The 16,423-nt window shown below is 47.4% G+C and overlaps 2 protein-coding genes across 5 annotated transcripts in view; one reads left to right on the forward strand and one right to left on the reverse strand.

Moving 5' to 3' along the window:
- The window catches only part of POLDIP2 (DNA polymerase delta interacting protein 2), a 286,234-nt gene extending 273,046 nt beyond the window's left edge, over positions 1-13,188 (reverse strand). The window contains exon 1 of one of the 2 annotated variants that reach the window (XM_078680138.1): positions 13,133-13,188. In XM_078680138.1, the coding sequence (XP_078536264.1) occupies positions 13,133-13,143 (11 nt within the window). In that variant the 5' untranslated portion in view covers positions 13,144-13,188. Of the gene's footprint in view, positions 1-12,188; positions 12,386-13,132 lie in introns of those variants that run through there. The other variant, XM_078680137.1, reaches the window with a different exon arrangement.
- The window catches only part of SMG6 (SMG6 nonsense mediated mRNA decay factor), a 1,202,478-nt gene that overhangs the window by 78,488 nt on the left and 1,107,567 nt on the right, over positions 1-16,423 (forward strand). The window contains exon 1 of one of the 3 annotated variants that reach the window (XM_078680134.1): positions 13,177-13,306. The exons of 1 other annotated variant lie outside the window; for it this stretch is intronic. Coding sequence is in view for 1 of the 2 variants with exons in the window: in XM_078680133.1 (XP_078536259.1) it covers positions 13,490-13,562 (73 nt within the window). In the remaining variant the exon portion in view is untranslated. Of the gene's footprint in view, positions 1-13,176; positions 13,307-13,449; positions 13,563-16,423 lie in introns of those variants that run through there. One more of the 3 variants, XM_078680133.1, reaches the window with a different exon arrangement.

The raw sequence follows: 16,423 nt of genomic DNA on the forward strand, positions 1-16,423 counted from the left end.
TATTGGGAGCTTACTACTTCCTAAGTTGGATGGACAGCTACTCAAGGTATTTACTGTCTCTATACGGTTACCCAGCCCAGATGTGACATATTTACGCCTTGACATTTTTGTCGGTTGACGGCTACCTTTTGGGGCACATTTTGCTTTCCTTTTACCTATGTGGTCTTTAGGTTTAGTCACAGCTGAAGGAGCACGGGAGTGACTATAGCGTAGCACCCGTGATGAAGGAGGAGGAATCAGTTCAGGGGAACTAGTTAAACCAGTCATATCGCCTGCTGACCCCGAGCTGTCCATAGCTGGCAGGACAGCTGCCAGCGATGGTTCAGGTGAGGACGGGGAACCCAACGCAGGTGAGTCATGAACTAAAGCTTGGACCGTCAAGTCCCTAGGTGGTTCTAATGATAGCCTTTTCTCTGCGCGTTCAATCTCTTTAGATAATTCAGTTTCTGCCCGTTTCAGGTAGTCTTCCATTGTCCTCACTCCCCCCCTAGCTGCACCCCCTCTGCGAGTAAGCTTACTCATGATTATAAGTCAAAAGTAATATACTAGCAATAGATTAACAAAACCAAGAAAGGTTATAAGGAGGGCGAATTTTATATACGCACAATGGTTTGGTTGTGTCTCTGGGAGGATGTTAGTCAGCGATGTTGGGGGGTGGCCCAGCCCGGCCTCCTCTGGCCCCGCCCTTGTCCCGGGCTTCTCCAGCGACGCGGGAGTGCTCGCGGTCTTTTGTCCCCCACTGGGCGCGTGGTGAAGTGGGCGTGTACCTCTGGGCTGCTGGACAATGTACTTTCCCCCGCTCGGCGGCCGCTCGCAAAGTCCAACAGCGGCGGGGGGGAAACCTAGCAGCAAACAGTAATGACCAGCAGGGTTTTCAGGGAAAGTCCAGGTGAGTCCTTACAACCAGCAAACACAGCAAAAAAGGAGCCCGCTCTGCCGCAGTACTCGCGGTCTTTTGTCCCCCACTGGGCGCGTGGTGAAGTGGGCGTGTACCTCTGGGATGCTGGACAATGTAGTTTCCCCCGCTCGGCGGCCGCTCGCAAAGTCCAACAGCGGCGGCGGCAAACCTAGCAGCAAACAGTAATGACCAGCAGGGTTTTCAGGGAAACTCCAGGTGAGTCCTTACAACCAGCAAACACAGCAAACAAGCATTTACAATGCAATGGTCTCGGCATCATTAAAGGTAGAGCTATTGGCATTGCTCATGACATTTCTTTTTTTTTTCTTTAAATCATAAATAAATGGCATTGTCATTTACATTGCCAATACACAGCACTCTGCACTCAACAGCACTCAACAGCACACAGCACTCAACAGCACACAGCACTCTGCACTCACTACTCTGCAGTATGATCAAATTTATCTCTACCAATGATTCTTTACCTTTTCTCTCTCTATAGTGTCCATTACAGCAGAAGCATGACAGACACTGGCTCAACAAACTAGGCAGCCAAATCTGAATATCTCCATTTCAGGCGAATATCAGCCAAGGCTGAAGTTTACTCCAATAAGTTAGGGCAGTGATTCATTTGTGAAAGAATGAGTGCCGGTGCCCACAGCTCGGCTCAGAAACCCAAAGCCGGTCCTATTAAATGTTGGGGAGTGAATACCGAGGCTGCGTAGTCTTGAATGCACCTCATGTCCAATCTGCTACGAAACACTCCATGCCCTTTTATCTCACCCCCTGCTTTCTCTTTTTGTGACAATTTTCCCATCTTCCTCTTCCTTCTTCTATTTTATGCGCTTGTTTTTCCCTCTCGTGCCTCTTTTACTCTCGGTCGATGTCTGGTAAGGAAAAGTATGTGCCGGTCCCCAAAAATTTGTGTTGGTAGACACCACCGGCTCAAATTAAGCGCCAATTAGGGTGAATTCTGCAAAAGTCCGAAAGAGTGCACTGGATAAGGATGTGTCAAGCTGCGCTCTTTAGGGTAAGGTAGCCCCTTGCGTCCGCCGCAGAGTTTAGAGCCTTTTCTATAAGCAAGGCATGCTCTTCAGAGGCAGGAGCTTTGCTTGTATGTTTGCAGCTTCAGGCAGAACAACGTTTCACCTCTGCAGCACTTCCCATCAACTAACAATATGGGAATTTTTCGGGCCTTTGTCTGTGTGGTGAACAGCTGCGGCCTTCTCTTGTCTGATGGGGGCGTCGGTCATGGTCATCATAGGACAGTGCGAGTTGCTCTGAGGTTGAGCAAAGGGTGTGATTCACAGGTCAGCGCACCTTACAGTGCAGTACTGACTGCACCCTGTAGTCAAGGTGGGTCCCAGAGGTCAGTGTATATTCAGAGGCCGAAAGCCGAGGGAGGTAGGATCAATGTACTAGTCCCTGCCACATCAGACGCCCACGGGGTGCGCATTTCTCCTTCACCCGTCATTGGACATGTCAGAGGCACTGATTAATTTCAAAGAATCATTTTCTTGCTTATTGCCTTACCCAGCTTCCGCTGCAGCTTAAACATTCCTCAGAGCGGGACAGTAATCACAGCCCTGCTGTAAGGGGGCGGAGGTGAGAGGGGGGAGCTGAGAACGGCACAGCGCAGCCGAGCAGTGTGGCGCATTATCTTATGCTGAGCCTGCAGTGGAGGAGGGGGAGACGAAGAGAGAGACGAGCACAAAACAGATAGACACACACTTGGTGAAGTGGGAAACACGCAAAGGCACTGATTAATTCAAAGAATCATTTTCTTGCTCATTGCCTTACCCGGCTTCCGCTGCAGCTTAAACATTCCTCGGAGCGGGACAGTAATCACAGCCCTCGTCCCCCCTAACTTGGGGACAGAGTTTACCGATTCCAGCCGCGCTTTTAATTTGCAACACGTCAGACACCGAGGTAATTTATACCAACATCTGTTCGCTTCTGACTGAAACACTCGCACATGCTGCTCTCAATCCCATTACGGGCGGCGGCTGCTCTGTATTCCGCCTCGCGCTCCTCAGTCAAGGCACGGCCTTAACTTCCATTTAGCACGGAGACGAAGGCCCACATCAAAGGTACACAAAGACCTAAAGTCACCCAGACCCCAAACTCATACAAGGGCAACCAGATGGAGGGGGCAAGGCTCGGACTGCCTCCGCCTGCTGCACGGGGCTTCCAGCGCCGCATGGACAGAGCAGGCAGTGTGGGCGCGTCACCACTCGTAAGAAATTAAATGGCATACATAGACAGGAAAATCGTTTTACCTTAGGAGAAGACATCATTAAACCTCCCAGAACACCACACGGCTGTCCCGCATCCGTTGCCCCTTACCTCCGGAAGGCATGCGAGCAGGCGCACATGAAGCAGAAGGCCGGTGCCCGGCTCTTGTGAGAGCTGCAACCTCATCAGCGGGAGGGGGCGGGAAAAAGACACGGACAGCGGGAGGGGGGCGGGAAATAGACACGGCGCGGGCAGAAGGCAAGACAAGAACAAGAGGACAGCGAGGAGAGAACAGCGAGGAAGAAAACAAAATGGCGGCATAAAGCTCTGAGATTTTTCGGATTTGGGGGCGTGGTTTTGCTGTCCTGAGTGACGGACTACGTCATGAGCTAAAGAACAGCAAAAATGACGCCCCCAAATCCGAAAAAGACGGAGCCTATTCAGAAGGACGGCTCTCTCCTCCAATGGCTGGCCTCTGTTTAGGAAGCCAGCCAATGGGAGAGAGCCAAAATTAGAGGCGGGATAAAGAGCCCCTCTAAGAAACATAAGATCTCTCTACTTCCGGTTCTGCCGAACCGGATAGTACCGAGACCTAAAAAGGAGCCCGCTCTACCGCAGTACTCGCGGTCTTTTGTCCCCCACTGGGCGCGTGGTGAAGTGGGCGTGTACCTCTGGGCTGCTGGACAATGTAGTTTCCCCCGCTCGGCGGCCGCTCGCAAAGTCCAACAGCGGCGGATTTAGTGCCTCCCAATGCTCCAACACCACCAGATGGCTCTAGTTTTTAGGTCTCGCCTGTCAATGCGCATGCGCATTGAGCTTGCGAGACTATGGGGGCTTAAACAGACTTTAACCAACTTGCAAGGAATCGATGGCGATTCCTTGCAGTGCCCGTGAAATTCAAGCTCAATGCGCATGCGCATTGACATTAAAAGCGCGTGCACATGCCCCCAGCCGCCTGCCTTGCATGTCTTTTCCCTCAGCCGCACTCCTCCCACACCCCCGCTCCGCCCCCTCCCCAGCCTGCCGTGTCACATTTCTTCAGGGCACCTCCCCTCATCAGTTCCCCAGCAGCATCTGTTCCCCAGCCTGCCGAGAGCAGCTCTTCCTGCTCCGCCCTCTCCCCACTCTCTCTCCCCTCACGACGCTCCTCCCGCTCCGCCCCCTCCCCACTCTCTCTCCCAGCACACCTCCCCCTCCAGCATACAGCACGGAATTCAGGCATCAGCTGGACATGCGGAAAATTCCCCAGATTCTTATAGCGCAACTTGTAGAGATTGCATAAACTGCTCGCTAAAGAAAGAAAGTTACACACTATTTTGTGCTGCAGCTCTTCCCGCTCCGCCCCTTGCTCTCCGCCCCCTGCCTCCCCAGCCGCCAGCACCTCCCCTCATCCGTTCCCCAGCAGCATCTGTTCCCCAGCCTGCCGACTCTTAGTCGATCAGCCTATAATCCACTTTACTGCTTGTCTTCCGTGAAACTGTCTGTTCTGCCTCGAGCGGAAGGAGGCTCAAGACGCAGCTTGCCTCTTGTGTCATACACCTATGCATCACCGCTTACAGTGCGGCTTCTTTGGTTGCAAGTCGCCTCCAGCACAGCCCCTGCCTGATAGCTTTCAGTCTCTCCTACCCATCTGTTGGCGGAAGCCTCTGCTCTCCACACCGATTCCTCTCACAGAACGGGGCATGTTTCCGAGGGCGCCCATAACAAGGATGCTCCGCCAGAAGCTCTTCCCCTCCCCACTCTCTCTCCCAGCACACCTCCCCCTCGCTCCGCCCCCTGCCTCCCCAGCCACCAGCATTCCACACTGACACAGCCTGCCGAGAGCAGCTCTTCCTGCTCCGCCCTCTCCCCACTATCTCTCCCCTCACGACGCTCTTCCCGCTCCGCCACCTCCCCCCCAGCACTCTAGCATACAGCACGGAATTCAGGCATCAGCTGGACATGCGGAAAATTTCCCTGATTCTTATAGCGCAACTTGTAGAGATTGCATAAACTGCTCGGTAAAGAAAGAAAATTACACACTATTTTGTTCTGCAGCTCTTCCCGCTCCGCCCCTTGCTCTCCGCCCCCTGCCTCCCCAGCCGCCAGCACCTCCCCTCATCCGTTCCCCAGCAGCATCTGTTCCCCAGCCTGCCGACTCTTAGTCGATCAGCCTATAATCCACTTTACAGCAACACATCGCCCATAACAAGGATGCTCCGCCAGCAGCTCTTCCCCTCCCCACTCTCTCTCCCAGCACACCTTCCCCTCGCTCCGCCCCTTGTTTAAAGCTTGAAAATACATCCCGCCTCTCCTCCCCCTTCCTTCCCTCCCCCCGGCTTCTTCCCACCCTCCTCCCTTTGCCCGAGGACATCACGAGAGCCGCTAACCCTCCTCCAGGAGCCAGATGATGAGGGAGGAGACGCACAACTGCGGACCTCTCCTGCTGGCACACGAACAATGTCACCTTCTTCACTCTTCAGCACACCAGCCATATTTTTGGGGGACTAGCCAGAGTTGTTAAAGTTGAGCTATATGTACTGTGAAGCCAATGCAGACAGCGGCAAAGTGGCAAAGTGGCTTTGAACGAAACTCAAAACGAGTCACTCTCACTAGGGTCCGCAAGGCTTTAATGTCGAGAAAGAGTGCACGCTCTAAGAGCTGAAAAAATAGACAACGTTCGCGTTCACTCAAATTCTGTGATGCTTCTATCCACAGCTCGAAAAGTTATTTATAAAGAAAGAGACATCTCTCACTTTCCTCTCGTTCCTGCCAGCTGTCACCTCCACATTCCATATCCTCCGTACTTTTAATTTTGAATCATTATGTTGCCCTCCTTCTCCGTAACTCATTCTTTCTCCCGACTTTTCTTCCCTTTACTCCTTTGTTATCTACTCCCAACGTACTTCTCTCTTCTAATTTCATTTAATAGGTCGAGCCTGGTCAGCCCATGCACTGCTATGCAAGGTGTGCTGTATTGGAGTATGGACTTGAAGCCCTGCCCACTCTCTCCCCACCACCACATCCACCACCACCACCACCACATCCACCACCACCGCATCCACCACCACATCCACCACCACATCCACCACCACCGCATCCACCACCACATCCACCACATCCACCACCACATACACCACCGCCACATCCACCACCACCACATCCACCATCACCACCACATCCAACACCACTTCACCACCGCATCCACCACCACATCCACCATCACATCCACATCCACCATGATATCCACCGCCACATCCACCACCGCATCCATCACCACATCCACCACCACCACATCCACCACCGCCACATCCACTACCGCCACATCCACCACCGCCACATCCACCGCCACATCCACCACCACATCCACCACCACCACATCCACCACCACCACCACATCCACCACCGCATCCACCACCGCACCCACCACCACCACATCCACCACCACCACATCCACCAGCACATCCGCCACCTCATCCACCACCACCACATCCACCGCATCCACATCCACCACCACCGCATCCACCACCGCATCCACATCCACCACCACATCCACCATCACATCCAACACCACATCCACCACCGCATCCACCACCACCACCACATCCACCACCACATCCACCACCGCATCCACCACCACCACATCCACCAGCACATCCGCCACCTCATCCACCACCGCATCCACCACCGCCACATCCACCACACCCACCACCAGCACTTCCACCACCACATCCACCACCACTTTCACCACATCCACAACCACATCCACCACCACATCCACCATCACCATCACCACCACCACCACCACATCCACCACCACCATATCCCCCAGATCCACCACATCTATATGTGTGTGGCTCTGTGTGTGTGTAGGTGCAAATGCAATGTTCTTGGATTTTTGTCACAATAAAATACACTGAACATAATCTTCACAAAAGTTATTTACAAACGTTTAAGCTATTGCCATTATAAATTAAATACATTATTTAAGTATTAATTATTTACAAAAATTAAAAGCCATTGTTATTTGTAATATCAATACATCTAAGTCACGTAAATACAAAACATGTTGCATTACAAATGCTATAGGTGTCACATTTGCAAAAGTTATAACTATTGGCATTGTAAATGACAAAGCTATTAATTTAGCTATTTTCAAAAACAACACATAAATAAAAAAAAATCATTTACAAGACCAATAGCTCCAACTTTTTTAATGCGAGACCTATTGCATTTCCAATGCTTGTTGTGCAATGTATCTCGGTGTGTTGGAAGTATAGGGCTTTATGGGTCAAGCAAGCAATGTTTAAATGAAACCTTGCCTCATATGGGAATCAGTTTAGAGATTTCAGATCATGAGCGATGTGACTGTTTCTTTTTGATACTGTAATACGCCTAGCAGCAGAGTTAAGACATGCCCTTAGTGGTGCCAACTTAGTACTGTGTGCCAAACTGGAGGATGAACATCACAAGACTTCCACTCCAGCATTTGTGGAATCTCCTTCTCAATGTTTGTATTATTTACCCATATATGTTTTCATATTGCTTGAGTCTTGAGGCTACTGCTTCAAAAATTGCCTAAAGCTCTTAACATTTCAGTGTATCCGTCTAGCCTTTATTTTATGCTTCCAACCTCTGAGCGGATCAGCCGACCTTGCTGAAGTGGTAGTCTAGATGCAGCATAGCAGTGGACAGACTGCTCACCTGATCTTATGGTCTATAAGAAGAACCTAATAAACCCTATCTCTACCTGCAAATTCTGTGGTTCCTTTCTACCGGCTTACATATGTGCATTCCATCTCAAAAAGCTTCCTCTATATTTCTAAACCTAGCATAAAAAACTCTTGCTTAAAAGTTCCGATTGTCTGCTCTAATTTTTTTCTTTCAAATAGCCCTCTCCTTCCATTCAATCATCCAAAATCCTGCTCTCTCTGGTCACAACCTTCCCCAAGTCAAACATGTTTGCCTTAATCTCCATGATTGTATATCTGTAAATTGCCCTCGACCTGTAGCAAAGCTCACCTCTCCTTCTTTGAAAGTCATACCCCACCATCCTAAAAATATTCAATCTCCCAAGCTCATCTAGTAGCCGTACCAACTATCAACATGAATTCCAATACCCCCGACACTAATGAAGGAATAAATGTATAGAATGGTTAGCTTGAGCGAACCAGACTATTCCCAATAACATTAACCAATAACACTTGACTAACAAATGAGCTTGAGTTCCAGAGCAGCATGCTGCCCAACATTAATCAGTTTAACGCCTTGTCATGGGCAGAAGCTCTATATAAAACACAAATGCAATACAATATGAAGTCACATTACTATCATTTTGAGGAGGGTTGCCACTTTTCCTTGACAAAGACACACAGCCGTTTGTTCAACTTATAAGCTTTCGCAAAGAACAAGACCATGATACATGAATAGGGATTTATATAAAATCACACACATTCAATTTTAACATGGCTTTTCCATTTTTGTTCATTTTATCAGTCAGGTATCATTAAGTGCTTTCCTTTTGTATTAAAGTATGTACTGATAAGGGGATAAAGTACAGGGGTTTAGGTGATACTTTTTTGTACCGGCATGCCGTCCTATATTTCGAAGTGGGAAGAAGGGGCATGAAAAAGGGGTCACCTGGTGCTGCGCACGGAGACCATTAGACGCACAAATATGTACTTTTTAGGTCGACCATTCAAGACCTCTTGTATATACTTTAGTATATGCTTATATGTGTATGTACGTTGTGGGCTCTGGAGATCAGCCATAGGACTTGTCTGCTTCCGCTTAGGGACTTTTTTTTCTGGTCAACTGCCTCTATTTCACTGTCTTGATAGAAAACAACCAGGAGAGGTCAGTAAAATACTTTCTGCTTGTTCAACTGCCTCTGTTTAACTGTCTTTTTTAAATTTTTTTATAAAAAAATGTATTTCATTTTGCAAAATAAAACAACATTCTCCACTAGTTCTTGGTTTACATTATCACTGCTATTGTTTACACTGATGATTACAGAACACATTTTGTCCTGTCGCATCGTGCATGTAACAATCTCTTGGTTTCGTTCCCCTCCCACCTCGTTGCAGTGCCGCCCATCCATACATAAAACAGATCCCTTTACTGCTACTATTATGGGCTGGTGTCCGGGCTTGATTCTGTTTGCGAAGGTTCGCATATGTATCCTCTGAATTTGTTCCACTATCCCCAAATCCTAGATCATTTCTTGGGGCACCACCTGTGTGTGTAACCTGCCCTCTCTGCCACCAACGCTGAATCAATATCGTTCCTCCATTGTTGGTATGTGGGTACTGTATCTGAGCCTGAGTTCCTAGCTATGTTTCTCTTTGCAATCGTCATCCCCAATGTTGCCCAATTCTGCAACTGTAAATTCAGATCTGTGGGCTCCCACATGTTGAGGAGGCATCTCTTGGGGTCCAGCGGGACTTCTAACCCCCACCTGTGAGATCACACTCATTACTTTTTCACCGTATGGTTGGAGTTGCGGGCATTCCCATATTATGTGGTAGAATGTACCTGGGAGTCCACAGTTCCACACACACAGTATCAGGTGCGCATCCTAGCTTATGCATTGTAGTGCGTGAGTAATACATGCGATGAAGCACCTTAAGCTGTATTAGCTTGAGCTTGGATGATATCGCTCCTTCGCGTGACGATGCCATTGCATCCTGCCAGTCTGAATCTTCCATTTCACCCAGGTCTGCCATCGCTCCCTTAGGGTCGTTGTGGGATCTGGTAGGTTATTTATGATCATACTGTATGTCTGGGAGATAGCCTTTTTTCCATATGGTCAGTGAGGAGTCTATCTTCTAAGGGAGCAGCCTCCGGTAATTGCGTCTTTGGGGGACTGGCACTCCTCAGTGCGTGTCTGATTTGGGTGTATCTGTATAACTCGGTCCCTGCCATGCCGTATTACTCTTGTAGTTTTGCGAAGGGAATAACCTCCCCTTTTAACCAAAGGTCCCCTATTTTGGTGATACCAATGAGGTCCCATTTCTTGAAGCCCTTTGTGTTAGACAGATTACCCAAGCGCTGGGTCTCCCATAGGGGAGTAGCCTGAGTCAGCACCCCCTCCCGTCCCAATGCCCGCTGCGTCGTATGCCACATTTTGATTGTGTGTGCCGTCGGACCTGTGAGTGTGTTCTTCCGTTTGCTGGTGTATAGGGCTTTCATTAAGTGATCAGAAGGTAAAACGTATCTGTCCATTCGAAAGGCCGGTTCATCCTGCGGGGCATGTAGCCAGTGATTTATCACTGTGAGTTGCGAGGCCCAATAATACAGTTTTACGTTGGGCAGCGCGATTCCCCCGTTGTACCAACTGCTTATGTTGTGCTATCCGTGCCGTCTTTCCATCCCACAGCGGAGCGGAAACCTCAGCCTCAATTGCGTTGAAATATGTAAGGGGGAGGACCGGGAACGGAGTATTTTGGAGGGCATATAAAAATCTAGGAGGAGCCATCATCTTAAAGAGGGAGTAGCGTCAATGGAAGCGACCTCCAGTGTCTAACATCTTTTCGGAATTTTGTCAGTGGCTTCATGAGGTTTTCTTCTACGAATAATGCCATCTGTGGTGTAGCGTAAATTCCTAAATATTTAAAACCCTTAGTCGCGATTTGCAGCTCACAGCCCGGCGGGAGCCTTGGTGTGGGACCATGTACTATGTAGAGAAGTGATTTTGACCAATGTATAGTGTATCCCGATACCTTCCCGTATACAGTGCAAATATATCAGTACATCATCTGCATAAAGTGAGATGCGATCTTCCCAGCTCGCCTCCCATCTCATGGATCATCACGTCCTGTCTTATTCATGCCGCGAGCGGTTCGAATATCAATGCGAACAGGAGTGGAGACAATGTGCAGCCCTGCCTCGTACCCCTGCCCAGTGCGAATTCTCTCGAGATACGTCCATTCGCCACCACCTGTGCTAAGGGTGCGGTGTATAACAATGTAATCCATCCGCAGAACTTTGGGCCAAAGCCCACCCTTTGGAGGACTGCAAATAAAAACGGCCATTCCATGAGGTCGAATGCCACGGTTGCATCCAATGAGAGGATAGCTGCATTCTCTTGTATGGTCGATATTCGGGCCATTACCCCATGCAAACGCCACAAATTGAGGGCGGTATTGCGTCCCGGCATGAACCCTGATCGGTCTGGGTGGATTAGTGTCGTAAGGTGTGGTTGTAATCGAAGTGCGAGTGCTTTTGCCACTATCTTGGCCTCTGCGTTTATCAAGGATATTGGGCGATAGGACGAGCAATTTGATGGTGGTATACCTCTGTTTAACCATCTTCCGTCTTGATAGAAAATGACCAGTGGAGATCAGTAAAATACCAGAATTCCTTTCTGCTGAAGGACTTTTTTGTTTTTTAATTTTCTGGCAACTGCCTCTATTTAACTTTCTTGATAGAAAACAACCAGTAGAGGTCAGTAAAGTACCAGAATCACTTTAGCATTCTCTAGACTCCAGTCCACAGAAATTGTCTTCCACGAGCACCCATAGACAATAATATTTTTTTCAAATCTATTTTCAGTGATAAGACCACCGAAGGCCCTGACTTTATATTAAAAACAGAGCTTTGGACTATACCATTCCCCGCTGAAAGGCAACATTTCTCTCCATGTGTTCCCATACCTGGTGTGTCACGCAGTTTGGTGATAACTTTCCCTTCATGTTAAAGAACAGTAGATGTTTCAGCGCCCAGGTTAATGTACTGCATAGTTAAATACATATAAGGTTCCAAAGGCGAGACCGATTGCTTGCAAATGCTTATTAGTAAGAAGTTGACTGTGTCTTTGTGTGGCCTGTCACATATGAAAGCCTACATTATATTCTAATAAGCTCTCCTCAGGTAACCTTAGGAAGGATTGATCAACAACTCACCGATTGATCAGCCCCTTCGCAGTTTTCCACTTTTGTCAGCAGTGAGTCTGTCGCTCTAAACAAAAGCTGGGCAACGAGCCTAGAGTAATTAGGGAGCTTTTGGGATCCAGGAATACATATTATTTCGAAAAATGCACTAGGGTCTGACGAATTCCCTAAATTCTTCCCCATACCTAGAACTGAAGCCCCGCTCCGGCTGTAGGCCGCACCCACACAACAGTCTCCGGGGTGGTCGTGGCCGCTCCCTCAGCTCCGTTCCCAGGACCCCCATGCCTCGGGTCCTGTACCGGGATAGTACAGAAAGGCAGCGCCGAGCAGCGCAGGCCGCCATGATCGACCAACTGACCCGATCATGCGCGAAAACTGGAACTACACTCATCATAGACATGGAAGAAAGCCTGGATACAAAACGTGAATAATGACAGCAACGACAATGTCGAAAAAATATGTTGTGACTACCAGTTGAAAACCGGCTTGAAGCTACACACATTCCTAAAAATCGGTTCGCAGCATCTGCACACAACAGACCGTGGATCTTATAGAGAACAAAAACACTTTCTTATCCATTGTAGCAAATATAAGGCATTTGAAAGAAAAACGGTGTCTGAGGTTTCCAAAAGTCAAAACTCTTAATGGTTAACGAAAGTTACATATGGTGCTGGGAGACAATCGTGAGATAGCGTAATAAATGCAAAGAAACAAGGTATTACAAACTTTATTAGCAATGACACTAACTAGAAAGAAAGGCCTTTAAACAGTATGTAAACTATACAGCACCGACTCATTGACTTTATGCCTTTTTAGTAACTATTGTAGGAATCATATTCAACTCAACAACTGTTAAAGCACTAACTATAGCAGTAATTATACGCGTAAGTATACCAATTATACAGCCCTGTTTTGTATTCACAGGCTCTCTAGGACTTCATCCCTCGTATCACAAAAACAGATGAAACACATCTGTGTTGTAAACATGACGGCAGTCCATTCCCCAAAACTACCCACTACATTAAGAAGCCGCGACTTTAAGACTGTTATGAACACAAGAGACGCGGTAAAACGCCAGGTAGAAACCACGACTAGTAGGGCTTATTACGAGTCATACTGTAAAACTCACGTCATAAACATTGTGATAGAAGACAGACTCGCGTGCGTCTCGTCGTTTCAATGAGGCAGGTTGCCATCTTGGAAATGGCGATTTACAGTTTGGTAAACTACTATCAGGAAACAGAAACCCAGAAATCCTTGGACTGAAGAAAGGAGAATAACCGCACCCGGGCAGTCGTGCAAGGTGATACGTATTACTATTTCTCTACTGATTAGAAAGACCCTGCCCCATTTAGGTCTTGACCGCCCAAGATGGCGCGCGCCACGGTCCCTCGTCTATGTCTATGCAGCACAAAGCTGTAGCCCCCCCGCCCCTCCTTTGCCCCCGCCGTTTGTTTGTTACCCCTCCGCCCCAGCCCGGTTGCTGATGGCGCAGGAACTACAGCGGGTCCGTATCTCTGCCGAAGAGTTAAGGGACATTCTGGCGGCTTCTGGGAGAGGTGAGGGGGCAGAGATCACTTGGGGACAGACAGCACGACCCAAGTATAGACAGAGCAGAACATCATTATAGGGATACCACTCAAGTAACAGGGACAGTTACCTAAGAAACGTAAAGCGGTCTCTGAAAATAGGAACACCTGTTACCTTAACTCTGACAGCCCCCCATTTCTAAGACAGAGACACACCCCTTTCAGAACACCACCATAATAAGAAGCAATGACACTGATTTCTTTTTTTTGTATTAATTCCACCAAAATATTTTTAAAGGGCAGGCCTAGGTGGAAGATAAAGAAAAGAAACACTTCAACGTGATCCGTCGTCAATCACTAGAAGGATAGTCTTTGTTTTTTTATGTACTTATTTTCCTGCAGGGATGCTCTCCCTCACTTCCTTGGCTGAACCCTCTCTCACTTTCCCTCCTTGGAACCCCCCACCCCTACTTCCCATACATGGATTTTGTTCTCATTGCCTACTGACCTATATTAATCAGTGCCCTCATAAAGATTTTTGGGACCCCAGACAAGACCGATTTTCGGACCTTTGTGAGGAATAATTGTGAAATGATTACCCTTTTCAAACTCCTTCAAGCCCTCATGATGCCACACAGTATTGAATCATAAGCTTTCAGGACCAGGGACATTGAAAAACAGCTAAAAGCCCAGGCTACCCATTATCTTTCAGACAATTAGTACCGAAAGAAAGCTTAGGCAAGCATAATACGTCCTGTTTCTTTTTATACTTAGGTGTAAATTGTCTTGTAGCAACAATATTTTAGATGGAATTCGGTGTCAAACAAGCCTCTTCATCTATCAAAGACCCAGTAAAGCTGCCGTAATAGGCGATTAGTGGACTAGCACATATTACAAGAAGCACTGACAAAGCTAATCATTCTGACCTTAGGTAACATATCCGATGGTCAAACATTATTTTATTGAAAGTATATGTCACAAAAGCCAAAGAAGGTAAACAGATTGCTAAAAATAGCTATAGATAAAAAAATGTATGGCCATATATTTTATAAAAAGTTATCCATCTCATTTAATTTTGACATAATAATATCATTGCTTCTTAGCAGGCAGTGTACTTCGAAAAAGTATTGGAACACATTTTAATTTAAATTTGCATCTCAGGAAGGCGTAATTCTTGTTGATGCAATGAAAATGTTCCATTGGCTTTGAATTACTGTAACCTGAAAACCTAGATTAAACACTTAAGAATGACTTAAAAATACAAAAAGTGTAAATGGAAAGAGAAAATCAGCGACAAAGTAAAATATTGGATCACCAGCTCTTGTCCTGAAGTGTGGTGTATAACTTTTTTGTCAAATGTTCACATGTGGTCATGTTAAATGCTGTCACTTGCAGTGTAAGAGAGCCAATGGCTGGAATAGGCTGACCCTTTGCCCCATGTTGTTTGCTGTGGTGGGAGGAGGAAATGTGAATAACAGTTGAACAGACCAATGAATGAAGAGGGCTGACCCAAAGATCCATGCATTTATATATTTTTTCAGTTTAAAGTTCTTTTGGTTAGATGAGGCTGGTGAGCTGAAATTGTTGCATTTATTGCCAGATATTCATAACCACAAATTCCTTTTCACAATTGACTTTCACTCAGTAGTGAAAATGAAAGCACTGTTGAGGATCTTCACCATTGCATCAAGTGAAATCTGATAATGTTCTTCTTAGTTCTCTTTTGGTTTGGTAAAGAGAGCTAGAGATATGGAGAACAGCTTTTTTTTTTTTTTGTAAACCTTTATTGGTATAGACAGGATATACAAATCTGGGCCTACAACCAAACTGCCCGGCCATAATACGTGAAAGCAGTCAAGAAGTCCAGAATGAAATTACAGAATCAATCATAGAGGAACGTGAGCAATACAATCTTAAAAAGGGGGGAGGAGAGAGGATCCAAACGGCCAGCAAACAGGAGCAAAGAAGGTTATTTTTTATAATAGGGCAATAAGGAGCATGACAGGCTCGGCGACAATATAGAGGAATCCGGATTCCCAAATCAAACCATTGGTAACAGAAAGGCTAAAGGGCAGCCATGCAGGAATGTCAGCACTGTATATATCGGTATAAAAACAGGGCCGTGAACACAAGTCAGTATATAATTAAGAACAACTTTGCATCCCCACCACCCAGTATCACATCAGAAACAGAACAAAGGGGCCGGAATAGCGACAACACCAAGACTAACCCGTCATACTGACCTTGGGAGAGAAGGAAAAAGGGAGGGAGGGGGGGGAAGAGGAAAGAAGAGAGGGAAAGGAAAACACAGACTGAAAGAGAAGAATGCCGCGCCTAAACAAGCGCCCCGTAGCAAGGAACACATAAAAGAGCGGTAATATCAGCAACGAGGAGGGCATGGGAGTCGCAATGGAAAGCAGCAGAACTACAAAAAGAAGAACAGCGACAGTACAGACCCCACCCCAATCATACCACGGAAGGCAAGGACAGACGCGGCACTCCAATAAAGAGATACAAAAGGGCCATAGAACTAAGGAAAATAAAACATCAAATAAGACCCAACCCACCCATCCCACCCAGCACCCCTGCAGAAGGCTACGGCCTACCCTCCAAACAGCGCGCCTGTCGCCCTAAACCAGAACCCGAAATGTAGTAGAGACAAGAGAGAAGAAGAATATAGAGACAAAAAAAGGACATGAAAACAAAAGAAATAAATGGGAGGGAGGAGCAAAAGGACAGAAACAAATACGGTCGGCCACAGCCCTCCACCCAACCATACGATCATATTACATGTGAACCAGAACGACACAATCTCGAGCGCCAAAAAACGTACAGGGGGGTCTCCCACAGCACTAGAAATATGAGCAACTTCGCCACGGATCTGTACACCA

The sequence above is a fragment of the Lissotriton helveticus genome, chromosome 3_1, assembly GCF_964261635.1.
Source record: "Lissotriton helveticus chromosome 3_1, aLisHel1.1, whole genome shotgun sequence".
Lineage (NCBI taxonomy): Eukaryota > Metazoa > Chordata > Amphibia > Caudata > Salamandridae > Lissotriton > Lissotriton helveticus.